The sequence below is a fragment of the Lynx canadensis genome, chromosome B3 (assembly GCF_007474595.2).
Source record: "Lynx canadensis isolate LIC74 chromosome B3, mLynCan4.pri.v2, whole genome shotgun sequence".
NCBI lineage: Eukaryota > Metazoa > Chordata > Mammalia > Carnivora > Felidae > Lynx > Lynx canadensis.
In genome coordinates this window covers 85,781,860-85,808,999 of record NC_044308.2, presented here as the reverse complement: position 1 = coordinate 85,808,999, position 27,140 = coordinate 85,781,860, and the positions used below count along the sequence as shown (strand labels likewise).

The following is a 27,140-nucleotide window of genomic DNA, read 5'->3' as shown; positions in this document are numbered from 1 at the left end:
ACCAAAGACTAGTTTTAAAAGTTCCTTAAGCCCTTTGAGGGGTGCAGGTTTCTTTGCTACGTTAAAACAGTGTGTGGGCAACACAAATGTCTCATTCAATCCTTAAGATTGCTTTTGTTTTCAAATCCTAAAGTCATGTCAGGTTTTCTGCAAGAGAGAAGTTATGGCAAGAAATATTTAAGTGTCATCGGCACAAAGGATGTGAGTCCTTAAAGCCAGCTTTGGGGGCAGGAGGGGTGGGATCCGAGACCAGGGGAGAGGGGGAGGGTGTGCTGAGGGGAGACCCGGGTGAAGCTGCCGCGGACAGAATTTCCCATCAGAGTGCAGAAGCCGTGACAGAGTGACTACCTTCTCTGGCTGCCTGCATTCCCTTGAACGCCAGCGATGCGGGAATGTCACAGTTGTGGGGGGAAAGTGGGGTGCCGCTGGCATGTTGCCACCCATGTCCAGCCACATAACCGGAAGGAGCGGCGCTGTAGGTCATGTAAGGCGACACTTGGGCCGGGGTCGGATAAGGAGCCATGCTGGACGCTGACACAAAACTGCTTACAGCTGGTAGACCATTTGGTGCCTAAGAGTAGGAAGAGAGAAGAGGTGAAAATAATTACATTGTAGTAGTTGACATTTCAGGGGTTGGAAGAAAGAGGCAGAATGTAAGTTCCTCGAGTAGAAGCAATATTCTGACTCTAATTTCTGATTTTTTTAGATCTGATCTTTATATTCTAAATGCATTCACAGTCTTGCTGCTTAAACATAAGGCCCAAAAAACAAGATATTATTCTTTCCACAAAGGCTTTGAGGAGGCTACAACAAGAAAATTCATAGTACTCGCTTTGCTATTTGGAATTATAGGAAGGAAATACAGGGTGAGGAAAGAATTAATGGTGATTAAATACTCTCAGAAGCTGTTCAGCTATACGGATGCCTTTGTCAACCTTCCCCGTACTTGGGTTTTGTTTGGCTCTTTTGTTGAAGCATTTGTGAAGGGCCTGGTTGGCATAGCTTTCATTTCCAGTAAAGAAGGGCACGGAGTGTAGGCTGTCACTCCAGACTCTCAAAATGAGCACAACCTTTGTTAAATAAAACATGGGCCGTATTTTAAAAGGTCATGTTGAAAATGCCTGTTGGACAAAGGACATGCAAAATCAGGCAGTTGTCTTATAAGAGTTCTTAAATGAAGATTGGGGATATTTTTTTCCAGAGCTATTTTATCAACAAGAAAACTGTCTATTGGAATATAAAAGAACTGCATATGTGTGGTTTTGAAATTGGAATATTGGTTTGCAAAGTTTTGGGGTCCTGTGATGAGTTTTTAAAAGCCACATTGGTAAGTCTCTTGAAAGGAATTTAAATGTAAAATCCTAGTTTGCAAACAAAATGCAGCAGCCCAGGCAAGGAGCTCTGTCTAGAAACCAGTGTTCTCTTGGCATCCAATAAGTTAACTGTTGGTATTGTTACTATTAACAACAATAAAAACACCCCAATTTCCTATCCTGATTCTGGCATGACCACTTGGTATCTCAAGTAACTTTTCCCCCCCTCAATTTCTACATTATTTAGAAATAAAGAGTAAACTTGTTTCCTGGCAGAGATGTGAATGAATTCATACATCAACATATTTCCTAATGAAAGTAAATGTATAATATAATTACTAGTAGTAAAACCGATTCAATCCTTAGAGGTAAGAAAAGAGCAGACTTGTGTTAGATACTTTTTCTAATTCAATTACAACATAGAAATTGTTTCCTAATTCATTTGATTGTTATTTTCACTTCCACATCTATGACAATGCAATGGTGGGCTCTCAAAAATGATTTTCTCGGGGCGCCTGGGTGGCGCAGTCGGTTAAGCGTCCGACTTCAGCCAGGTCACGATCTCGCGGTCCGTGAGTTCGAGCCCCGCGTCAGGCTCTGGGCTGATGGCTCAGAGCCTGGAGCCTGTTTCCGATTCTGTGTCTCCCTCTCTCTCTGACCCTCTCCCGTTCATGCTCTGTCTCTCTCTGTCCCAAAAATAAATAAAAACGTGGAAAGAAAAAAAAATTAAAAAAAAATGATTTTCTCCATTTAGAGTAATACATGGAATAGAATAAACACATGGGTATGATTTAACACTGCTCATGGATTTCTGACAAGAATAAAAGTAGAGGGGTTAACCTTGTGTACTTGGTCTGTTAGAACACACAGATCCTGTTCTGTTTGTCAAAGTGCCTGTTCTTTGAAAAATGAGGAAGGGGAAAGGAAACTAAGGTTTCTTGAATATGCCCTATGTCCCAGGCACCAAGAAATATCCAACATCGTTTATGGAATAATGAAGATTGGTGAATTGTAACTCATTATAAACTACTGGGTTTATAATAATGGCAAGATAATATATAATGATTACAACACAATATTACTTTAATTTGATTTCAATTGAAATTAAAATGTATTTCAAGGGTCCTATAGGATGGTGCTCTATTTTTAACAAAGAAATCATTGCACATCACTTTAAAATATAAACGAAATCCTTATCCTCTTTTTATACACAAGAATGTAGATTAAGGAATTTAGCCATTTACCCTGGGCCAATTGGCAAATCAATGGTCATGTGTTAAAAGAAGTTATCACCCCTGCCTGACACAGGATCCTCTGTAGCAAATCTTTTCCTGCTTCGCCAGGACATTTAAAGAACAAACACAATTTAATCTCAAACTAGAGCATCTTTTGATATAACATCTTGTAAAAGATTCTTTCTTCTTCTAGAACCCTATTTTCATTGTTAGACCCTCATTCTGTTTCTTAGCTTCTGAAAAAAAACAAAACAAAACAATTCCCCCCTTTCTGAGGATGGCTTATCAGAGAATGGTTCAAAGGAGACTCACTCTAAGGCTCTCAGCAGATGAGTATGAAGATAGCTATCAAATTGTAGAAGAAATCTAGCATTGCATAGAGATTATAGTTCCAATCATGTTCATGTAGGATTTTCCCAATAACCCATGAGCAATTAGTTTTGAAAGGAATCATTCTGATCCAGTTATAGAAAGGTATTTGCATTTGTATTAGCCTCTTCCATTCTAGATTAATTTTTTATCCTGTTTACCATGTCAAGATCATAAAATAAGGTTAACAGTGAAAACCTTTGCTCAACATTTTACAAGTACATAAGGCTAAACTACTTAATGTTATACATGACAGAAACAGTGCTCTAGTTAGCCAAAAAATGTGTTGATAAATTTTATTTTTCATGACAGCCAAATTTTTTCTACCCATTCTTTTTTCTTTGCATTTTTTCTATCATCCAGAATTATAGTTATCTCTGAAACACTTGCTTCACCATCTTCCCTTTACATCCTTGCCCTTAGAGCCATTGCTCTGTGATGTGTCCCCTTTATTTGGGGGCTCTTCAGCTGTTCTCTTGCAATGTCTACCATCCCCTTAGGTAGACCCATTTCTTTTTTCCCAGAAACATCCCTCCTGAGAAATCAGGCTGGAGTGGACTCTCATCTCAGATAATGCTCCTAGGATTTAGGGGAGGAAGAACACTGGATTTAGGCCTTTGCTACCTTCAGGTGCCTTACTTATTCTGTGACTACATTTGTTTGTTGGGCATAAAGTAAACACTACTAATTTGTTCCATATTTGTCCAATTTCTCATACTTAATAACACAAATTTGGTGACTTAAGTATTTCAAAGTTTTCTAAAATCCACAACATATTTAGTATCATTTTAGTGATGCAGTCCCTCTGTACTGCAGAAAGGATGAATAAGGGAAGCTCAGGGAGGTTTGATCTCCTCGTCTTGTTAGAAAAAAGGCAAGAGGAGGCTAAAGTGAGAAAGTAGGTGATGGGCACTGAGGAGGGCACTTGTTGGGATGAGCACTGGGTGCTGCATGGAAACCAAGTTGTCAATAAATTATATTTTAAAAAAATTTTTAAAGTGTTTGTTTAAGAGAAAAGAAGAAAAAAAACAGAAATCTTTAAACAGTATAAAAATAGCTCTTTGCTTTCCCTCAGGTTAAATTATGACCCAGATTTGGGGTGAAAAAGTTTTGTCTCAACTTTCCTTCTCACTTGTAAAGTTCAGATTTAGAAATTTAGAAAAAGCAGCATAAACAAGAGATGACAAACACACTTTAAAATGTGCCTGCCACCTTTACTATTCATTCTAGTGACTCAATAAACACATCAATTTTCTCATATTAATTCTGAAATATGATGTTGGCAAAAGATATAAATCTCTACTGGGTAAAGTAATTGTTATTTATGAAGCAATCACTGAATGAGTAAAATTTTCCACCACAAAGGAAAACAACTACAGGTAGCATTGATGTTTGTTTATTCTTTCCAGTAAAAGAGTACATGACTTAAACTTCCCAAATCTGTTTAATGTTTTCAGTGAAGGGCATGTAATTAATCTGAAAAGCTAGTTAGGCTGAGTAGAGACTACCAAATGTACACCATAAATATAGTGGGAGCAAACATGCTAAATTACTCTATTTAATTGGATTGTAAATATGATTTATAAATCAACCAACATATGGAATCCCCAGAGAAGAGTAAACAAATTTTCCAAATGAAACTCCAGCAATGGGCATGTAATGGAAATCCCATTTTTGAAAATGACTTTACCTAAAGATTCCATAAATAAGACCTCAATCCATCAACTGCTTTTTTATGTGGATCTTCCATAAAAGCCATGAGAATCCTTTCCTCTAAAGAACTATACAAGGATCTCCCTGAAGCAAATGATCTTCCACCTAATTTTGACAAGGAGATTTACTAATACATAGTAAAATAGACCAAACAGCATACCCTAGAAAAAGTTAAATGTTTGTTGAATGTTTTTAGGAAAAAAAAGCAAAAAAACAAAACAGATTCTATCTCACTGGTATTAAGGAAAATAGTCTAGGGGGAAAAAAAACATAAAATACAATGTCTAGTTAAGATTTGAATGAAAAAAATGAGTTTTCATTTTACTTGTTCTAAAATTTTAGAAACAGATTTGCCATTTTTTAAAAACATGCTTTTAAATTAGTATATTGAGAAGCTATATTGGCAGAGAGCTAGACTATAAATAGTTTGAGAACAGGGCTTGCCTCAATCATCTCATATCCTCATAAAATGGGCCATATCATAGGTGTTTCATAACCATTTGTATATCTTAGTGCAGCCTTTTGATACTCTTGCTTTAAAAAATAAAAAGTCACTTTTGATCACAGAACAAGCATTATACATTAAGTAAGCAAAATGAATAAAGCTGTTGAAAAAAGTAAATAAAAGTTCTAATCTAGCCATTTCATTATTTGATTTATGGTTGTTCCATTTATCCACACACCACCACCCCCACCCCCCGAAAATGGAAATGCATTAAGATCCAAACGCTTTTGACCATGGCGGGAGGAGGGAGTGGGGGGAGGGGGAAGACTGGTATGACAACTGTCTGGCAATTAGAAGTGATAGACAGTAGTCTTCACATTCTGAGAATTGTCTACTCAACATTTTCTCCCTTGAAGAAAATGCAAACAGCAGCGCCCAATCCTCTACCCACAATCTTTCATCTACTCATCAGTTCTACCTGGTCCTCCCCTTATTATAAAATGAGTTTACTTTGGCTTTATAGTAAAGTAGATTTAGCCACAAATAGAGATGTGCTTCGCCTAGAATTTCAGCCTCCATAACATAAGCAAGAAAAAGTTTCAGATCTGAAAATAAACAAGATTTTCTTGCTCTTCTTGGTGTAATCTTTGTTTGACTGTTGTTCTACCGTTCTTAATTCATTATGCAATGACCTAGTAAAACAAATCTGATAAAATGAAATGATGGTTGTAAATATGGTTTCAACATTCATCCAAAAAGATCTTAATTATGCTTAGTTATCACATTGCAGATCTAAATGTCTCTAGGTAATGGAAAGCTGCTATTTAAAATTTTTCCCTAAATTTTATATTTCCAAAATATTAAAATTAAGGTAGACATGAAAAAAATTTAAGTTATTTTTTTTTGTATTTTATATGACACATTTTACTGCTACATCATTAATCTTGTTTTAAGACACTAATAGTTAAAAGCTACCCAGGTTGAGGAATGTTTTCCATAATAGACATCATGAATTTCAAACACTTTCTACTGGCATTTGCCTACATTTTGATTCTCTGCAAAATTATAAAATTACTTAACATAAAATTAACTATTTCATATGTTGAAAAATCTAGTGCAACTTCATTTATATTTTCATGAGAACAGTATGTCTACAAGGACAACCGGTGTTTAAAATAATGTACTAGAAAGTTATATTCAGGATTCTGAAATACTATATTTCTAATACAATATACAAATTAATGCTTCGTAAGAATTTCAGATTAATTTATGTTTCCAAATCCAATCATTTTCACAGCTTGTTTAACTCTTAGCTTTTTCAGTTCAAGTATGTAAGGATTTTTCCTCATTCCTGACATCTCAATTTGTAGCTAACGTTATATTAATCTTGCTGTCTGAGTTAACCTACACTAACCAAAACTGAAGATATGCAAAGCTTATAAATCTAACATTCAGATTACTTCAGTTAGAGTACCAGATATACAACATATTTTTTTCTGAGAAAGTATGCCCAATTGTAGAAAATTTTTCAAGAACTATACAACTATTTATAAACTGTTTAAATAAAATGCATTAATTCACTAAGTACCATATAAAAGGGTAGATATATTCCAAAGCCCCCCCCTCCCCTTTTTTTGCCATGCAACTGCATTCAGTAAAGGTTTTCTGTTTTAACAGAAGAGAACCAGCCATTAGGAACCAGAGAACATTGTTGCCTTTCAGAATTAGAGATTAAAGATTTCTAGCCCAATATTAAATGCAGGTGAAAGCCAAAACAAATAAATATTTTTTCTTCTATCCTCAAGGGTAGACAATAAGGACTTCTAAATAGTAATATAAAGTATTGACTTCATCTTAATGAGTAAGACAAGTTTGAATACTCTAAATTAGTGGTTTAAAAACAAAAGATAGGTGTGTATATAGCTGAAATGTGCATAAGGTTCTAATTACTAGCGATCAGGCATCCTTTTTTGTAGTTTAAGCTGGAAATAGAAACTCTAGATTACGGTAATCACTAGTACCTACAATCAGTTGTCAATTCAGTCCCTTTAGTAATTTTACAGGTGTCTTCTGGGAAAAGACTATGCTCTAAATCCTATGATTCTGAATTCTCAATTTCCTCCTTTATGTACTAAAATGAAACTTGAATCATATAATATTGCACTATTTAATAAAAATTATAAGTGCCCTGAAAGTATTATGTGCATAATTTTTGAGAATTTTTTGCCAAAAACTTTCAAATTTTGTTCATTATACAAATAGAAAAATGTTACCTGAGTTTACATTTTGGTTTTTAAAATATACTTATGCTGATAACATTTTGAAAAATAACTTAAAAATAAAGCTGCTCTTTGAATATTGGTGAGGGAAATGCATACACACACACACACACACACACACACACACACAACACACCTTACCGTTGCTTTTTTGTTTATGAGCAAGTATTAGTATAGAATTTTACCCTCCAGGAAATCAATGTCCAAGTTCCAAAACTGTTCACAAAATGACACAGCCTAAATTTCTCTACCTACTTAGCACACCTTCATCATTAAGCACTATTTTGATCATTATAATAACCACTGATTTAATTGTACTTAGAAACTTCTGAAGTTTTGAAATTTTACATCAACTGAATTATATTACCACATGATAATACAGAAGATTAGCATCCTGCAATTAAGAAGTTTCCAAATTTAAGTTTGATATAAATGTCCTTTTCTTCTGGAAAAAAATTGAACTTGTTCTCTTAGGTACTTCGAACAATGCTTATTTAGCCATTTATGTCTTTAATTTACTTGCTTTTATAAATATCATAATTCAGTAATAATCAGCGTATAAAATGTAATCAACTTTCATGTTCAGAATATACAGATTTTTTGAATCAGTTCTATTTTTATTTTAAAGTGGTCTGTTTGAAGTATGTGTGTAAATTAACCATTTCTAAATGAGTATAAACACTAGATCTATATAATTCAAGGGAGGAAAAAATGAAATAATCAAAGATTATTTTCGACTCTATACTATACTCTATACTCTATTTTTCGACTCTATACTTCACGATGTTATTCCAACAAATGATGACCTAATAAAAACTACTGAGCACCTATTAAACGCGAGCTAATATGCTGGATGCTTTAAATACACTCCTTCTATTGTTTGTAACAACACGCCTTGACACTTTTTGACCATGAACTCTCCAAACAAAGTATATGCTCACACACACCCCACCCCTCAAAATCGCTTGTTTTTGGAAGACCATCTCTAAACCGCCATGTATAACCACTGGTAACTTTTAATGGAGGTTTACTGTGCGCCTTACGACTGCATTATCTCATTGAATCTTCTCAACATCTCTTGAGGTTGGGACTATTATTTCCCCGTTTTACAGATGAAAAAAAAATGGAGGCGCTAAAATTACTTGCTTAAGTGGCGGTGGTGCCAGAAGATCGGAGCTCCTAACCGCTGTACCTACTGCATCTTCTTTATGATAAGGAGCTTTTTAAAAAGAAAACGACAAATTTTCGTATAATTTCTCCATGACATTCTTTACAGTAGAAACAGATACGGGAAAGGGACCCTTTCTTTGCTATTTTCGAGGATCTTTGTCACGGGAGAATACGTATATGAGTCTCTTTTAACAAAACAGGGAGCGAAAAGGAAGTGGAAATGGCGTTTGAGAAAATGAGAATTAGGATTTTTTTTTCTTCGCAAGTGAGTAAAAGCAACAAGTTACATATCACATAAAACGCTGCTTTTTGACAGCTAAAACATTAGGAGTTTTAGGACTTCAAAATAATAAAACGAAAACTGGGTATTTGGGGGCTTCGGAACTGGAGTTTGGCGTTAAGAACCTTGCAAATCTACCCAGACCCGCTCAATGAAACCTTAAGCTGCTTTAAGGTCCGTGTTTGTTTGTTTGTTTGTTTGCTTGCTTGCTTGCTTTTCGGGGCTTTGAACTCCTGACTCCAACTTGGTGATGAGTTTAGACTCAAACCTCTAGGGCGTCAGTGGTGGTGGTTGCTTAATTTTTTCCGGGTGGGGGAGGGGGGCGGGAGAACACGAGTGTTTTAATTTTTCTTTTTGCAGAGTCGGGGGAGGGACAGAGGGAAAGAAAAATTAAACGGTCCACAGCCAGTCCGTATAATTTGAGGTTTTCTCACAAACCTCCCTTGGGAGATTACAACGTGACCCTTAATCTGGAAATGGTAACTTTATTAGGTTTATCTGGTTGCCCTCTCCAAACGATCACAGGGCAGGCTACGCCGGCGTGTTTGCAGGGAGCCGCCGTACGAGACACGCGCGAGCTTGGGGACCCCGCAGCCCACCAGCCCGCAGGCCCCGACCCCCGGCGTGCGCTTCGCGGGCGTTGCAGGCAGCCCGCGCCGGCGCCGCTCTCCCGGCCCCTCGGAAGCGCCTTCCTTGGGTTACTATTCCCAGTGCGAGCAGCAGATTGGGCTTCGGGGGCCGCGCCTGCAGAGGCCAAACAGGCCTGGAGGCGCTTCCACCGCCCCAGGCCCTCGGGCCCGCGGCGGGGGGTCGTGGCTCAACTCCGCCCTGCAAGGTCCAGGCCTCCGTCCCGCCTCACCCAACCGTGACCGCCGGTCGGCCCGGGCTTGCCCTCGGTCGAGGCCCAGAAAGAACTGGGTCCTGCGTCGCCCAAACCCCCGCGGCCACCGCGGCCCACCCGGCGGGGCCCTCGCCTTCTCACCTGACCGTACTTGGCTTCCTGCTCCAGAGCTCCCTTCTCCAGCCCGTTCACCGCGTGGGGGGCGGCGGCGGCGAAGTTGTTACGGCCCAGGCTGCTCCACTCCTCCACCTTGGGGCTGTGGTAGGGGGAGCTGTCGCTCACTCCTGGGGAGGACGAGAAGGCGTCAAGCTGGGGCTCCAACCCGCGCACCCCGGCCTGAGACGCGACCCGCGAGCTCCAGGGCTCCGACCCCTGCCCTCGGCCTCCCGGGGGCGCTGGTCCCAGGCGCGGCCTCGCCGGCTTTCAGCCCAGGGCCCCGCGACGCTGGCTCGCTCAGAGTAGGCCTCTCCGAGCTCTTTCACCGAGGCCTGCGGGAAGGTTTCTTTTTCTCCCTTTTTCAAAAGCCTTTGATTTTCTCCTCCCCCCGCCCTGCTCGCTCCCCCGAGGAATCGAATGGAAAGAACCTGGGAGTTTTCCCAAATTAGGGAAAGAACACGTGAAGCTGTTCATCCCAATCGTAACCCAGGGTTGACTCGGGATTGACGAACACTGGGACTGGCGCAGACTGAAAAGGGAGAGAGGAGCGTCCTTGGCCTAACCGTCCTTGGCCTGTGCTCCTGCTCAGAGACATCTAGAAAAATGCTCACTGTGCTGTGGGGATCTAGTACTTAGGTGGATAGATGAGACAAAAGACCTGTAAAGTCCTTTGCAAGCAAATAACTACGTGATGGCCACAATGCACATGCAAAATATACATGCATAGTTTCTGTCTTGTGTGTGCCTAACTTGTGTGTGACTACCCTTGATGCTCTATGTCTACACGTTAAATATGTGAGGTTATGTGCATATGACTCAGAAAATAAATATTACAATTACCCCTGTAAATGCCACCAGTGACAGTGGTAAGGTTATAGAGAGAGGGTAGGTTTTTTTTTTTAATGAAATAAAAAGTTAAGAAAATGAAGGTAGAATTAAGTATTTTGAAAGGAGTAAAACCATCAGTTATCCTTTATGTTCTTAATAGAGAAACAAAGAAAATTATACATTGTAAAATGATTACCACAATACCTAAAGGTGTGCCTATTAAACCACTGCCATCTTTGAATGGCCAACTGCAGTTTTAAAGAAGAGATATTTGAAGACTATGAGCAATGTGTTTTTGTCTTTGGGACCTATGGGTGGAGGACTGAAGTTTGATAAAGCCGCTACAACTTGATTTTAAATACTTCCATCTGACACAGTGCTTTGAAGGAGCAATCATTTTGTAGAAGTGATCACTTATAGAAATAATCATCTTATGTTCATGGATTTGTCAGAAAACATGTTTAAAGCTGGCATCCAGAATCAACATCTAGAACGAACAGTTGCTCCTCTCCATATACTCCATTACTTTTCCAACTGATATTTGGTCTGATTGTAGGATCCCTGGGGAAGAACAGTTGTCTTTTCAAATCTGTCAGTCTTTTTTTTTTTTTTTTTAACTATTCCTCCTCCTTTCCAAAGGATTAGATTGTGTTCCAATTTGCACCAGGAAACCGTGTTTTGGCGCAGAACTGCCAGTCTCTCTTTGCCTTCCCAGACAAAAGGCAATCGGTGGGCACAAGCCTGAAGTTATCTTAAGAAATTGAGATCCCCCTGTGAGCCCCCATTTCTGCTGATCTCACACTTTCCCATGAACAGGAGCTTCCTTTAAATGTCACTGAGGTCAGTTTATCCTATAAATCAAGGGCAAACTCTCTCCAACTAAAGCTCCAACCAGCCCCAAATAAGACAAAACTGAGCTCCTTAGAAGGATCTTGTAAATTGACAGTCAGAAAACAAGAATATGAGAAATCAGGCTCTGCTTTAATTACTTAAAAAGATAATTGTGCCAATGTGGTGACAACAGAGAAAGACAGGAAATAATTAAAGGAACTATCCCCCCCCATCCTATTTAATTTTTCTTCTGTGCTTTTTAAACTTTTGGCCAACAAATTTAAAAGGTAGGCTCTTATCTCTGTATTATTTTAATTCTGCATCTAGGACATTTTGACTTTTTACCCCTACCAAGAAAGAAGCTAATGCTGGTTTTTCTTGTTGTTGTTGTATTGTTTTGTTTAACTATGAAGTAAAAGAAAACAAACTCTGGTCTGCAGAAGCCTACTGAGCTGGGGGGGGGGGTGCTCGGGGAATCCTTCTTACCAACCAGAAAAGACACTGGGGACACCACAAGGTCAAGGGTGAGAAAGGAAGAGAACAGCGGGGTGGCACCGTTGAAAACGTGCAAGTACTAGATATCCACTGGCATTTCCCGGGACCAGGAGACACTAAAGAGAAGCCACAGGCGTGGGGAAAGGGGGAAAGAAGAGAGGACAAGATGGAATCACCACGCATTTTGTCTCCATCACAACGGTGGTTGGTGCTACTTCCTAAGATACAAATAGTGAAGTCTGTTAAGGTAAAGGCCAGGGTGGGGGGCTCTTGGAAAAAAAGGGAGAGAGAGAAATAAAGCAGAAAATTAGTCCCAGAATGAGCAATGCAGTAACATGCAAGTTACTAGTAGTAACTTCGGGACCTCAGTTTCCGAGGAAAATGAAGTGAAGCATAAGAATGAAACCAATTAGGTGACATTTGAACTTCCTGCCTGAGCAAATTTGGCCTGATTGCCAGAATCCAAGAATACTGCAATTTCCACAGGGTGCCCAACTCCTCGCGGCCGCATCTGATCCCCAAACAAGCTGCCCGCAGCGGTGTCTGCAACCGGCAGCCCCACGCCCGCTCAGTCCTCCCGGGCTGAGCCCCCAGTCCAACCCGGGCCACGCTCTCCAAGTGAGCGAGCGGGTCTGAGGCAGCAGCGGCGAGAGAGGCGGGGGAGGGTGGAAAATGCGAACCATGTGTTGGGGATGGGGGGATGTTATGGGTCTGGTAGTTTGAGATGAGGCAGGAGACTGTGTGTGGCAAGGAAACGGAGGGCATGAATTTCAAGTTAATGAGATCAGGACACCCCCCTGGGAGGACTCCATAGTTTCGAAAGGAAAAAGCCTCAGGTGGTGGGATAGACGCGGGCTCGGAGGCCGCAGATACCGAGACACCAGCGAGGGTGTAGAGAAAGACTCTGCAACGTCCACACATCCGGCCCGTGAGCCCTTACCTTGGTCGGTGATGGAGCGAATGCCCAGGATATCGGTGACGGAATGGGAGGAGGGCCAGGTACGGGGCATGGCCACCGAGCCGGGGATGGCTGGCACCCCGGGCGGCGTGGGCACCTTAGCTGCGGCCGCCGTGATGGGGCTGGGGTACGAGTAGATGTGGTTATAGGGCAGAGCCGGCTGCGGCGCCGGCTGGTGCTGCTTGTAGGAGTCGTAATGACCCTGTTGAGCCAAGTTGCCGATCTTGTTGCGCAGGATGCGGCTGATGGAGCTCACCGAGGGCACGTTGTACTTGTCGCACACGCCGTCAGCCAGCAGGCGGTCCCGGATTTCCCAGGCAAAGATGCCAGGGTCCCTTTGCTTGTAGGTCCGGATGTGTTTCACCACGGTGGGGGTGGTAACTCGGGGTTTGCTGCCCCCAATGGCTCCTGGCAAGATCGAGCCTGTCTCGTTGTAGCGCGCCAGAATCTTGCTGACGCAGCCGTGCGAGACCCGTAGCTGGCGGCTGATGTCACACGGTCTGATGCCCAGTTGGGCCAGTTCCACGATACGAAGCCGGATGGCGTTGGGCAGCGGCCTCCCGTTCACGAATACTCCTCCCAGCTGGTTCACCTCCCCAAAGGCTGGCTCTGCAAAACGAACACACGGCGCGCGGGGACACGCACCGGGAGTTTGGGACAGCCGTTTACCACTCGGCCTCCGCCCGCATAAGAAGGCAGGGCGGATGCACCCACCCCGGACTAGGGACCTGGGCTTTTCCCAAACCCTATTGTCCCCGAGTCTCGCCCAGTGGCCCCAAACCACTAAGGTCGAGTGGGACCCCCCCCCCATTCCGGTGGTGCCTGCGGCCACTACAAGCAAACAAAGTGGTGGGACACAGGGCCGCTCCAAGTGTTCAAAAGTCTCCGAAGCGGGCAAGGAGATGGGTCTTGACGCCTGCAACAGGCTCCTTCTCGCCTCGGCGCTAAAGTCTTTGGGCCGCTACCCCTTGAGCCCCAGCGCCCCGCCTGGAGACCCGCGCGATTAGACAAGGTCTAGAAGAAACTACAGTTTGTTTGTTTTTTTTCCCCTCACGTTCTGAGTGTGTGAGTCTACGTGAAACAAAACTTGGTCCTCCACTAAGACTGCGGAGCTTGCTGATGCCACCGCTCCCTTCTTTTAAAATCAGAAAATGGCATCAACAGCAACCCAGTAGCCAGCGTTCAGACTGAACTGCTGTGCGCCCTGACCCTTAGCGTGTTCCTAACAACTTGTAGAAACACGAGCAAAGTCAATAAGAAGAGTGTGAACGCTCAGTGGTGCGCGCCCTCGCTCTCCCTCCCTCCCTCCCTCACCCTGTGGTTCCCTCCCTCCCTTCCCGGCTCTGACAGCGTCCCCCGCCGCCACTCACCCATTGCTCCGAGCAGTACACCAACGGGGCCCCAGTTCCGCACTCCCAAAAAGTAACTTTTCGCACAGCCTCAGTGGCCCGGCTCGTCGCTGCCCCGGGCCGCCGGTGCCTCCGCTTCTTCCCGGGAGGAGGCGGCGAGAGTGCAAAAGGAAGGAGTAAAAGGAAGTCTGTGCCCCGATGAAAGAGGCTAGAGTTCTGCATTTCAATCTAAGCAGCAACGTGGGCTGGCCTGAGCTGGGCCGGGCGGCTCCGTCAATCACTCACCAGGGACACGCCCTCAAAGAGGAGGGTCCGAGGGCAAGCTGCGTGGTGATTGGTGCGGCCAGCTGAGCGACAGTGCAGTCCGGGAAAGTCCTTCCGCTGTCTCTTTCAAGCTTGCTCTGCACCTGGGTGACTAAATACAATGAAAATGGGAGTTTGACACCTTCCCAGGAGCAGCGCAAACAGACAACACAATCGGGCTGATAAAAATGCTGAATAAGCAAATGAAAGCGTTTGGTCTGAATTTGAGAGACTCGAAGGGAGAAGGGGTTGAAGAGACTTCTAGGAGGGGAGGAGGGACAGATGCCTCAGAATTGAAGTTAAAACTCCAGGTGGGAGGTGGGGGGGCCACCGTTACGAGGGGCAGCGGTTCTTAGAATTGCCCGTCATGCGGGCCTCCAGGGGCTGTCTGGAGAAGAACCTATTACCGGCAGGGGCTACCTCACTCCAGCCTATGCCAGGTGGCGAGAGCACAGGTGTGAGATGGTAGGCCCCTCGGAAAGACCAGGAGGTTTAGGAGAGACCGAGCCGGAGATGGGGGCCACTGCGCCCGCCAGGTGGAGACCCTTCTTCTGTCTCCGTGACTAGCCTCCTAACGCAGCCTCTGATGGGTTCATCCAGAAGCGCGGGGCCAAACCGTAGCCACACAGGCTCCAGTCCCTGGCCGTGCGCGGTGCGCCGAGAACTTACGCACAAGGGGTCGACGATTGCCTGTGCGAGGGGCACTCTCCTTGGAGGCCAGCACACCACAGAGCTCAGCCGCGATACTGGTCTGCTGGTACCTGATGCCAAGGTCTGCTGGCATCCCCCCACCAGTGAAAGGTTTAATCAAAAAGACTCGGTCCCAAGAAAGTTGAACACTGAGACTGCACATACAAGTAATCCCCCGGTCTTCTGTTTAGTTACCAGAGGCCCTGCGGGGCAGCCTACTTCTGAATTTTCACTTTCGATCACTCTAAGTCTAATCTAAAGAGTACAGTACTCTTGTTGGCGGCCAAAGCTGATCACATTTTGAGTATGGGTTATGGGGAATGCTAGTCAAAATTAAAAGCAAGACGGGGAACATCTTTAATGAACTTGGGTGTTTGTACTGCTTCTGGTCGAGGATACTGCTACTGCTACTTGACAGTCAAAACGCTACTTCTCGTGCACACAGGACTCGTACTGATCTTCCCACAATCCCGAGGGATGTGTGTGGCTCTGGTCTACAAACAGGGAAGCTGACTGGGCCCAGATTCCGGACCAGTAAGTGACCAGAAGCCAGAAAAGCGAATGATCATCTGTGCTTTTTGAAACGGAGAGCCATCTCCAGATCCTCAAGCTTCTGTTGTTGGGGCCGTAGTCTAACTTCAAATTTACAGGTAAGGAAGACTTGGAAGATTAAAAAAAAAAAAAAAGATGAATTCAAACACCCTTAATTCCTTATGCTTGATTCCTGTGAAAAGTCTCACAACTAGAACATGTCTGCCTTTTTTGTTTGTTTCAATTGTTAAAAATTTCTCGCAATTTGACTTGATAGCGGTTTCACCTTCGTCTGACCCTCACTACTTGTTGCTTGGCACTGCCTGGTATCTTACCCCGCAGAGGTGCTTTGGGAATCGAAGATTTTTAATGCAGCAATTCCATCTCGGGGGTTGGGTGCAAATTAGTTGAGACTGAGATATCAGAGAGGAGCTTAGGACTGAGGTTTGTGAGAAAGATTGAACATCCTGGGCTTCTGGATCACGAAGCTCCCTGACCCCTCCCCCCCCCACACACACACAAACACGCACAGTGACTAGCTCTACCTCTTGCTCAGACTCCACACCGCTCGTGCGCTCCCAGTGAGCGCCTCGCTGACTTTGCTGGTCTGCGGTGTCGGTAATGGGCTATTCCACCTTCCGGCTGGCAAGACCCAGTGCCAGGATGTGGGTCTATGCGCTCTTAGAGGGTTATAGTGGTTCTACAGCACCAACCCAGAGTGATTCTGAGATTCTCATTGTTTAGAGCTCTGGCTAGGTGTACCTAACACACAAATCCCTCTCGTTCATCTCTAAACTCCTTCAGCTACCTCACATATCCTGCGCTCCCAAATAGGTCTGTCACTCTCTCTCTCCATTTCCACCTGTTGGGACTTGGCTGTGGCAGGGCATGATCATTGTGGCGCAGCCTCTGCTGGGGCTCCTCGGAGCGCGGCAGGCCCTCATCACGCCAGCGAGTTCGGGTGTTCCGTGCTCTCAGCCCAGGACATTCTGAAGAGCTGGCGAACATCTTCGGTGTTTAGGGACACTAAGAAGAATCTGCGGCAAACTGAGGCCCCAACTTCGGGGGCAAAAGGAATCAAAGCTTCAGGGGAGAGACAGAGGTGAAGGATCCTAGAGGAAGGGACTGATTTTAAATCCTCCTGGGGACGCACAATGAGTGCTGCGGTCAGGTAGCCGGCAAATCGAAGACCCCCAACGAAAGAGAGACGAGTGACCTGAAGAAGGGAAAGAGGGCTAGAGGGCGGGCCGGCAGGAGAGAGAGAAACATTAAGGGCCAGTAAGCCTCGACGGTGGTTCTAAAGATGAGGACTTTGAGAAAGAGCAAGGGGCAGATGGGGTCATTTCTCCCTGGTAACTGCCGGCTCTGGACCCAGAAGATTACACAGAGATCGGAAGAATATCTACTAAAAGAATTTCTACTGAGAGACCAAAACCAAAATACAACCAGTTAAGGGCTGCAGCTGATACAGGCCGGTGAAAAGCCAAAAGCCCTTCCAGGGTGCTGTCGAGGCCTCCTCCGAGGGGCTACCCGTCCTCTGGGTAAATATTTACTCTGTGGGAGACTGGAAGCTAGCCGGGGAGGGTGGGAAGGAGAGGACTACACGCAGCGGGGAGAATCCCTATGCCCGGCACCGGCGGGGACAGACGTGTACACCCGCCAGAGGGGAGGGAGCCAGGGCCCCGGACTCCAGGGGCAGCTCGCGCCCCCCTCCCCACCACCCCACCCCCGCCCCCCGGGCACGCGGCTGGGGGAACTTTAGCCCTTTAGCCCGCAGCGCGTCTCTTAGGCTGGACCTCTGCCCTGCCACTTCGGGCCCAGGCCAGATGCTGTAAAGTCTTCATAAATCTGTCAGCGGTCCCAGTGCCGCGGACGGTAACCTGTGGTGCCCCCCTCTCGGCACAGGCCGGGTCTGAGGAGAGACGACGAGAAGGAACAGGAATCTGGCTCTATCCGAAGCCGCCCTCGAGCAGCCTGGTAGATGGCGCCCGCGGGGGCGACTGCCGCGGCGGGACCCCGGCGCTACAGGCTGCTGAGGGAGGGGAACTCTTCCCTCGCTCTGCAACCCTGACCAACACCCTGGGCTGCTTCCCGGAGTCCGCGGGTCAGCTAGGGCTGCGGCTGGGGGATAGAATGAGAGATGGGCGTGTGTACGCGCAGGAGAGGGGTCCGGCTGTTCTCAGTAGCACTTGTGAAGAGCAGGGTTGACAGAGAAGAATATTAAGGGGCAGATGCCTCCGACCTGCCTTCCTCCTGGGGTCAGGAGCCAGGGCAGGCACAGCCGACCGTGCCCACTTCTCGTCCTACCCAGGGAGCTCCGAGGGATGGAGAGGAGGCAGAGTCTGAGCTCCAGGACGGGTTTCCAGAGCACAGTCACGTCTTCCAGCCTTGTGAGGAGGGAAGGAGGTAGAAACAAGATCTCGCCCCCGGTTCTCCCAAAGGAGCGCTCTTGCAGGGTAAGTAAAAGAGCGCGGCGGAGAGCGGAAAAAGAGGCCGGACTTCGGTCCTCGCCACACTGCGCTGCTAACGCCTGGGCCACGGGTTCCAACCCCGACCTGCCCACTGCTCTGTCCCGGCCACACGGGGTCAGCTGCAGCTCCTCCGCCCCCTCGACCTCCCCGCGCCTGCTGCGGCACGTGGCAGCCGGAAGCGCACCCCGTGCCTAAGGCGAGGGAGGGTCCATGCTGCGCTGCGGGCCAGGCGGGATCTGCGCGTGAAGCAGCGGGCGGGGTCGCCAGAGGTGGCCACAGCGGAAATTTCTGGGGTGAAGGAGAGACAGACCGCCAGGGCCCTCAGCCCCAGCCGGGGACCCGGGTTGGGGTGTGGAGGTGCCCACACACTGACCTGCAGGCCTGGACTTAACCAGGCTGCGGACGCCGCGGGACGTACCAGCCCAAGTGGAGGTGGGGCGACGGGGGGGGGGTGGTGTGCGGCCCCCAGAAGGAGCCCAGAAGATTCTCCGAGAATCGCCAAAGCCTCCCTGCCGCCTCTCCGCCTTCCTGTCGTTGCTTACGATTCAAGACCCTTTCCCCGGAGGGTAGCAGCGTGCGGGGTCCGGCCAGAGCGCGGAAATCCCGCTGCGGGCGGTGCAACTGGCCCCCGGGGCTGCGAGCGCTCCTCACCCGCTTTCTCCTTCCAAGGGCAGGGGAGGGGCCTGTTGCCGCCTGAGACCCGCTTTTAATTCCCCGCCTGCCTGTTTCCGATCACCCGGGGTTGGTTTTTCTGTTTGTTCACTTCTTCTGTTACAATAAAAACAATCGACATTTCTTTTCAGTTTCCCCATATTAGCGTCACTCAGTAATTGTTCTCCACCCCCCCACCCCCCCCGCCGCGTTGAAGGCGAACCGGATTGCTGGTACTCTCGCATTGGAAGGTTTCCGAGTATATAAGCAAATCTTCCCTAAAGACTTTAAAGTAAAAATAAATAACGGCCCGGGAAATTGCCATGACCCTAACATCACTTTCTGAACGCAAATTACACCCATTTTTCAGTTTTCAACAGCGGAATTGCTTTCAGAAGGACGGCTCGGAGCCCCATGTGATATGGTTACATTTGTTTATTAAATCCGCAAATGAAAGAGAACACATTGTGTGTGTGTGTGTGTGTGTGTGTGTGCGCGCGCGCGCGCGCGTGCAAAGAGCAAAACTTGTGGCTGCGATCTCGCAAGTGCTATCAAGGATCGGATCCGGTTGGGGGCAGGGACAGGGAAGATCCCTTCTGGGAGGCCAGGCTGAGCCTCCTTGTCAGAGGGAGGGGGCACTTCGTCTCGCCTGGGTCTAAGCATCTGTAGGAGCCATACCAAGAGGAGGACACCGTCCGCGGTCACTCTACAGCCTTGAGCTGAAGCAGCTCAAGAGAGTTGCCGCTGCGTGTGGGAAAAGCTTTGCGGGGCTCTTAAAAGACCCTGCCCTCAGGGTCCCTGTAAGGGCAGGGGGGTTGCCTCCTTCCGAAGACCCGATTGGCCCAATGGCTGTCTGGAAAAATAAATACGAACCAGGCCGCACGTCTAAGCCTTGGTTTGGGCTCTCGAGCAAATGCAAAGCCCTTCAGGTTCCCTCCCCATCTTGGTCCAGATTATGTTGAATTCAGCTTTCTTGTCAAGTTGGAGTTGCCTGCAGGCTTCAAGAAGCCGAAATCGACCTGTGGGCCAGTCTTGGAGCTAAGCACTGGCGTTCCTCCCATTTTCAGTGATGCAGAGAACAGGCTCGCTCACTTCGCGGTTCCCTCCGGGCGAGTGCTCACAACCGGGCAATGGACAGAGTGGTGGAGCTGCCCAGCTCGGTGCGGTTGAGGCGCGGAATTTCCAACCTGTCTCCTTCTCTGGGCAAATTCCACCACCAGCTAGCCCTGCGCTGACCTTGAAAGCGGAGAATCTTGCTGCGTAGTCCTCACCATCCCTCTGAAAACAGGAAGCAGGGCCGGGAGCAGAGTCAGGGTCGGAGTCACGGAAAATCTGCTGCGGTCCTCAAGTCCCTGGCTACCTCTCTCCCTGCCAAGTCACCTCTTCATAGCGCCACCTACAGGTGTCAGTTTTGATGATGCTCCCACAGTAATTTTTTGCAAAGATTGGGAAAGGCCTTTGAAAATCCACAGAACATCTATAGCCCAAAATTTTTAGTTTCCTCTTCCAATTCCTCCTTCACCCCCAATTCTCCACTGGGCTCCAAATCTCCATACCTTCCTCTACAACACTCCAAGGCAAACTCGAGCATTAGTCTTTTCATGATTCACCCAAAGCTCATCTTCCAAACACTGCAGGGCTCCATCCTCTTGCAATCCCCAGAGGCTATTCAGCGCCACGGTTCTGTGACTTGTCTCTGTTCTACAGCGGAAAACTGGAAACTGCCAAGAGGCTCCTCTAAAGGAAAGGGAGTGATGAGACCATGGTCCTCTGGCTCATCCTACCATTTGCTGAGGGCTTACAACACCCAAGCACCACAATAACCATACAAAGGAGATACTACCTTTCCAGTGTCATAAGAGATAAAACAGAGACTGACATTAAATAAAAGCCCACAAAACACATTAAATGAGATCACACGATTCATGAAGCAGACGGGAGTGCAAACCCCACCATGCTCCCAGTGTCTTTGTTTTCCCTTTTTCCCTATTCTGCAGGCACAGCTCTTGCTGAAGTACAGAGAGAAGCCCCCTTACCGCAGGTGTCAGCACGGACATTGGACACTCCTCCTTCCCGCCTCTATCACTTAGGGGAAGAAACCCACCTAAGGACGCCAAGAGCCTGCGGCAAAGAGGGCCTGTACCCTTGCTTTCTCACTGTATACAGCCTCCACGACACTTCACGCCACCGCTGAAGAGGTCGGGACTGACCCGGTGAGGACAGGAAACGTTATCAGGCGCCGGCTGCGTGCACTGCCTTCTGCAGACTCAGGCTACTCCAGGGCCTGGGCACCGGACCACAGTTACTGTGGGTATCGGCAGCGTGCCCCGGGAGCACCTCCGCTGAACTGCAGGAAGACGAACACTAAGGAGGGCAGAGAAGACTCAGGAATTAGCTGCTCTTCGCTGAGATCTGTTCCCGGATGCGTGAATCTGCCCTTCTGGTTCCCCAGGCGCTCTCAGAGTGTCAACCCCCCAGGCAGAGAAACCTACCTTTGTCTTCCTTGGGGATTCGTCGTGGTGTGTGCCTGTGGGTGTTTCTTTTTAAGAGCATTATAGTGGGGACACACCAGGAGGAGTCGAGCTGCAATAAAATTAGAACCCGTAATTAACACCGCTAGCTGCATCCAAGTGGCTCCGAACTGTGCGTGGTAGCTAGCCAGTTAGCCAAGCTCTCTCCCAGGACTCCGGACTACAGTTACGCTTTTCTTGTTCTGGGTTGCATCTTGTAGCCCAGCTCAACTCTTAGTTATCCGGGATACAGAGAAGATATAAACCATCTCATTTTAAAAACTATAATGTTAAGAGAATTTCAGTGCACCCCGGGAGAGGTGGTAGCCAGGGAAAGAGAAGACCACAAAGTAAATAGAAGCAGGGGTCACTTTTACTGTATTGGGAAAATGCTCTCTAGCTGTGGCCCATGAGGAATTTGCTAGGTGATCTTTGAGTGGGGATTGGGTAGGGAAGGTGCCTTCCATTTGGGACTGAGGACCTGGGCTGTGAAATTCTAAGCTGGTGTTTTCCGGTTTCTGAGAGAAACTGCAATCCACACCAGAATCTGGCCGCTCCCGTCTTGGCTGGGGTCACCAAAGCCCTGCAGGCCAGGAGTCATCTGACTGTATTCTTGCAGCAAGGGTCTGTATCCCAGCAATCTACAGCATCAATAGAGTGGGTCACACATCACTTGTCTTCTTCCTGGCTGGGTTCAGCCCTTCCTGAGACTGGAGAGTTTCAGGTAGGCCCCTCTGATGAAGGCTGCGGAACCAAGAGGCCCCCTTGCTACATTCAGGATGCACTCTCTTCTCCTCCCTCTGCCAGCACAGCGGTCCTGTCAAGTCTAAAAACTCTGCCTGCCCCCCACGACCAGTGAAAGAGCCGACATCCCACCTTTTCCTCAGGGTCAGTCGCATTTGAGTCGTGTCCGAGTCAGTGGGAACAGACTGTCGTCATTTCGCCATTGACATGACTGGAGGATACTTATGGAAAAAATTGCCAAGAGATCCAACAGTGTGGTTTTCGGTGAGAACATAGAGTCTAAAGAAGAGAAATGTAAAAAAAAGAAATAAATGTAACCTCTCAAAAGTCATTTTTCTAAGCCAAGAGAGACAAAACAGATACATCTTTATAGATTAAATTAATCTAAAAATTTTTTTTCTTCCTGAGGAAAGAGGGAAAAAAATATCCTTTTTATGATTCATTTTTTTTTAATTCAAATGAAATGGTTTCTAAATTAATATGAGTGACTCTAAATTCTTTTTCAGGAAAACCCACGTAAGTGCTATCAGTTTTGTTCAGTACATGTATGTCCTTTGTGCAAATGTGAAAAAATAATTTTTAAAAGGTCTGTTGATGCTATATAGGAATTCGCACATGTAAAAGTTCCTCATATTTTAAAAGGTCTACAAAGATGCTTAAGTGCATATCTTAATAATGTAGATCAACTTTGTAGAGCATTTAATAAAAATCTTTTTGGGGGACAGCATTTAACAAAACCATTATAATGAGTAAGGATCAGTATAGTAGAAACAAAAGAAAAAAGAAATTTCTTGAGGGGGAAACTTAAGAAAATAAGGAAGGGTTTTTAGACAATACCAATGCTTTGTATTTTACCCCAATTTCTACAATTCTGTATTATCACAGTTCTTACATGTTAAGGTGTTGTTGTTGTTGTTGTTGTTGTTGTTGTTGTTGTTGTTATGTTGCTCTATCCTATCCAGCCTGTAGGTTTAATGGCTGTAGGGGGCAGAGAGAGAGTTTACAACAACCAGAGATTAGCACCAGAAATGCTGGGCCAGGGTTTTATGTATGATGTGGAGGCTACATACAACCGTGTGGCTGCCACTCTTGAAGGACTCCCAGGGTAGATAGAGGATTGGGAGAACAAGGCTGGTTCTGTTTCCTGCAGGATCAAAAGCCTACCCCATGACAGTGGCTGACCGGTGAGCCATTTCTTGTACGGATAGAAAGCCAAGGTCACGGCAACAGGGGAGCTTTAAAAAGTCCCCTAGCACCTTCCTGCAGGACCAGAAGTGTGAATCTGATGTTCTGGCAAGCTGACAATACAAATTCCCTAAGTAGTTTTTATTGCCTGAGCGATTCCTATGCAATTCCCTTTGGGATTGAATTCTGCCTAGCCACATGGTTCTGTTCTTGGAGGAACCTCTTTCAGTGGGGGGAGAAATAATGATCCCATTACTCAATGTAAAAAACCTTCAATAATGCCAGTTTAAGGCTAAAAATTTAAACCCCTGAAAGTCAGGAAATAGAAAAGTTAAAATTCTTTTAGTTGGGTTAAATCACCCTCTCTGCCTAGGCTGTATAATACATGGAACATTTACAAGCCTCCCCAGCATGGCCATTCCAGCAGCCAGGCAGTGCTGCTGCTGTGTTTAAAGGGAGAGCACTGTAGCACCACTTGACTGGGTAGATTTTCCATTTGCAGTTTGAATGCCTCACACCAGTAGGTTTCAGTGGTTACTTGCAAGGTGAGAGTTATTGTACTGCTTGTACTGGTAAATGGGTTTAAACAGAGAAAGCAAATTTACTTGTAGGTAACAAAAAAGCCAACCCAAAACAAGATAGAGATGTGCTATAAATATTTGCATACCTCCCAAATCTTCCACATACTAAATTCAGAGAGTTTTGTCATTCAGAGTCAGCTTTATAAGCTCTTCAACTCTGGCATAAAATGAAATCCTCAAATGGTAACTGATGTGAGTAGATGTATTTTTCTCCTCACTTCCTTAACTTTTTGTTTTAGAACCAAATGCATGTATCTATTTATATGTTTCCCAAGAGGAGAATATATAGTAGAAAGACGTGTTGTTATTTAAGTTCTGTGCTGGAACTTCAGATGTCGCAAAGTTACGTATGAATTCTTACTTCCAAAGTCTCCTCCAATGAGTGGAGGGGTAGACAGAAAGTTTGCATGAGTTTTCCTTTAGAAGCAGACTTGTTTATATTTTAACTGTGAGACAAAATCTCCTTAAAACTTTCTGTTTCCCAAGTGTGCCCAGTACCAAAGGGAACCAACCAACCAACCAAACAAACAACTAAATGCAGAAAGCAGAAGGTTAAATTTGTAGAGTTGTGTGTAAGATGAACCACAGCTCCTGGCCACACATGCACATGATACGTGTGTTTCATCATGGAACTGCTAAGTCACATGAAAGTGTTTGGGGATAAAGGTATTAGGTACAGTGGAGTCATTATTATGCCTATTAAAGCAAATTAGTCTCATTAGGGAAAATATACCCTTGAGGTATAATATATATTGAATTATATAGGAAGAATGAATAACATGCACTTGGATGATGCTACATAAAAGCTGCATTTTTTTTCCCCTCATATGGGAAAGTTTCTTATGCCGGTAGAAATGATGCGGGCAAAGCTATGCAGTCTGTACATGTCATCTATACAGAACTCAAGTCACAGTCTGGGATTTCACAACTCTACCACCCAGCCATCCAAAAAACTTCAAAGATATTTGTAAGCACCCCCGCCACCCGCCGCCACTCTGAAGACATACTTCTCTTTATGTAGTTACGTCTTAATGAATCAGATCACCCAGGAAAGCAAGTATGGGTGAAGTTTGAAGGAACAGATGGCATCGGAGAGCATCTAATAACCTGCACATCTCTAAACAGAGAAGAATATAAGAAAAAGAAGCATGTCCGTGACATGCTGCCATTTCACAACTTCTTGACATGAAAACTATTTTAAAAATCTACTCAGGTAATTTCCATGCCTTTCCTAGAATATGGGGTAAGGGCGAGCTCCGAAAGGTGAATCCAAATGGATGCTTCTTTGGTAACCAAGCCTTTCTGGTAAACATGCTTAAATAGCGCTGAATGGAGATCATTCAGGTGAATGTGAATTAGTGAACATCTGTGTAGACTCTAAATGACCTTTTTTTGGTGAAGAATAGTTATTTTGAGAAGAAAGATGGAAGGAGAATGAAATATTTTTGTTGCTGATTAAAATAAAGACAATTTTCTCCTTTATACCATACCCTTAAGGCATCTAGGAAAAGCAAAATGAATGTTGGAATTAATAGCAGAAGGATTACAAACAGTATAAATTCACTGTTGTCGTTGCCACGTGCATATCACCAATACATTTATGTATGTATGTATCTCAATAAATTTTAATGAAACAAATTATAAGAACAATTTGCTATCTTATCTCTGTATATGTTCTCTCTTATAACTGTGTGAACTTCTCCAAAATGTCAAAAGAATAAATCTAGATCCCTTACTTGTTTCTAAAGTCTAATAAATACACTGTTCAGCCAATGAGCTGCTTCATAGGTCCACAAGCCCCTTCTCTATCCTTCCAGGAAGTCAGTGCTAAACTGGGGAAACACAGAATCTTTTGATGGATGTCATCACTGTGCCTAAAAACAGAGATGGATGGTGACCAGAATTATTGCAACTTGTACCCACCAACTAGGGAAAGCTCTAGACATCAGGAGAGTTTGCCCTTTAATTAGTACTGTGTCATATACTTCTCTCTTCCCTTAGCTCCATCTCGACACCCTTTCTCTGATAGTACTTTTCCCTCTCAAATACACACAAAACACTCCTATACATGCTCTGGAAGAAAGCAGCATTTTACATAAGATTTTGCTTTTTTAAACCTTCTTTTCTATTTAAAATTTCATGAAATCCCTGAAATAGTTTAAGGCACACTAGGAAACTAAGCATAACATTACCAAGATGAGTTCCAGTGAGGTCACAAAGCAGTTAGCATTCTTTGTATTAGATTCCCAAACAACCATAACTGTATATATGCCTGGATCTATCTTGAAGCTTATATTTTAAACAATCAGTGAAAAGTATATATAGACCTTTACATGTTTGGGAGATATTAGCATGCAGCTAACACAAGGTCGGTCGACCTCTGCCACCTTTGTGGCAGAGGTTTGTGCTTGCTCACAAATCTATTTGCCCTAAAAGCAGGTAGACTGACCTTAGTTTGTACGTATTGGGGGAGCATGGGGCTTTGTCACGGAGGAGCCTGGGGAGATGAGAAGCTACTCAAAGTCATCAGTGTTTTGTTGCCAGTTCTTTCTCTGATCAGTGATTTAAGTCCATATATATACAGTTGTACCAGAAACAATGATGATTTTTGACAGAGTTCAGACTAGTTATCTCCTGGAGCTTTCTCAGGACCTCAGTTTGGCTTCTTTTCTGCAGTACAATTCTAAGTGATCTCAACTAGGGCAGCTGCGTTTTCTTTAAGCTCATGATTGGAGGTATGGAGGAGATGGGCTATTCATCTGACTCCTCAATAACTGTAAAAGCCAATTGAATATTTTAAACAATTTATTTCTCAGGTCACATGCCAAATGTGTGGTTATTTGCTTCTTAGACTTCTTATGCATAGCTCAAGGTGCAAATACTCTTTAACGACTGTTAAAGATATCCTGCAAGATCTTCCAAAGAGAAACAACTCTCCATCCAAATTTGAACACAAATTATGTGCTAAAAATGGACGACTGGACCAAAAGAATAGCTACTGTTAATCTCTTTTCTACAAGAATATTGATAGAAAAGAACAAAAAATGTGGATTTCACTGTTTTATTTGCAGGGATGAAGGTCAGAGTGTCAAATTGCAGAAGTTGGGTTCTCAATAATGGGCCACTGTGTCTCTAACCTCCTCCATTTCTTTCCCCCACTTATAGGAAGGAACAAAATAAAATGTTTTGTGGAAGTTTATATTGAAATGAGG

General features: G+C 45.1%; 1 protein-coding gene across 1 annotated transcript; it reads right to left on the bottom strand.

Annotated features, from left to right (window-relative positions):
• Positions 1-251: 251 nt before the first annotated feature.
• Positions 252-13,724, bottom strand: PAX9 (paired box 9). Its single transcript, XM_032593524.1, has 3 exons — positions 12,896-13,724; positions 9,787-9,929; positions 252-571 (listed from the first exon to the last, which is right to left on the bottom strand). The coding sequence occupies exons 1-3, from the start codon at positions 13,722-13,724 to the stop codon at positions 317-319; spliced, it is 1,227 nt and encodes a 408-aa protein (XP_032449415.1). The 3' UTR covers positions 252-316.
• Between the last annotated feature and the right edge of the window lie 13,416 nt (positions 13,725-27,140).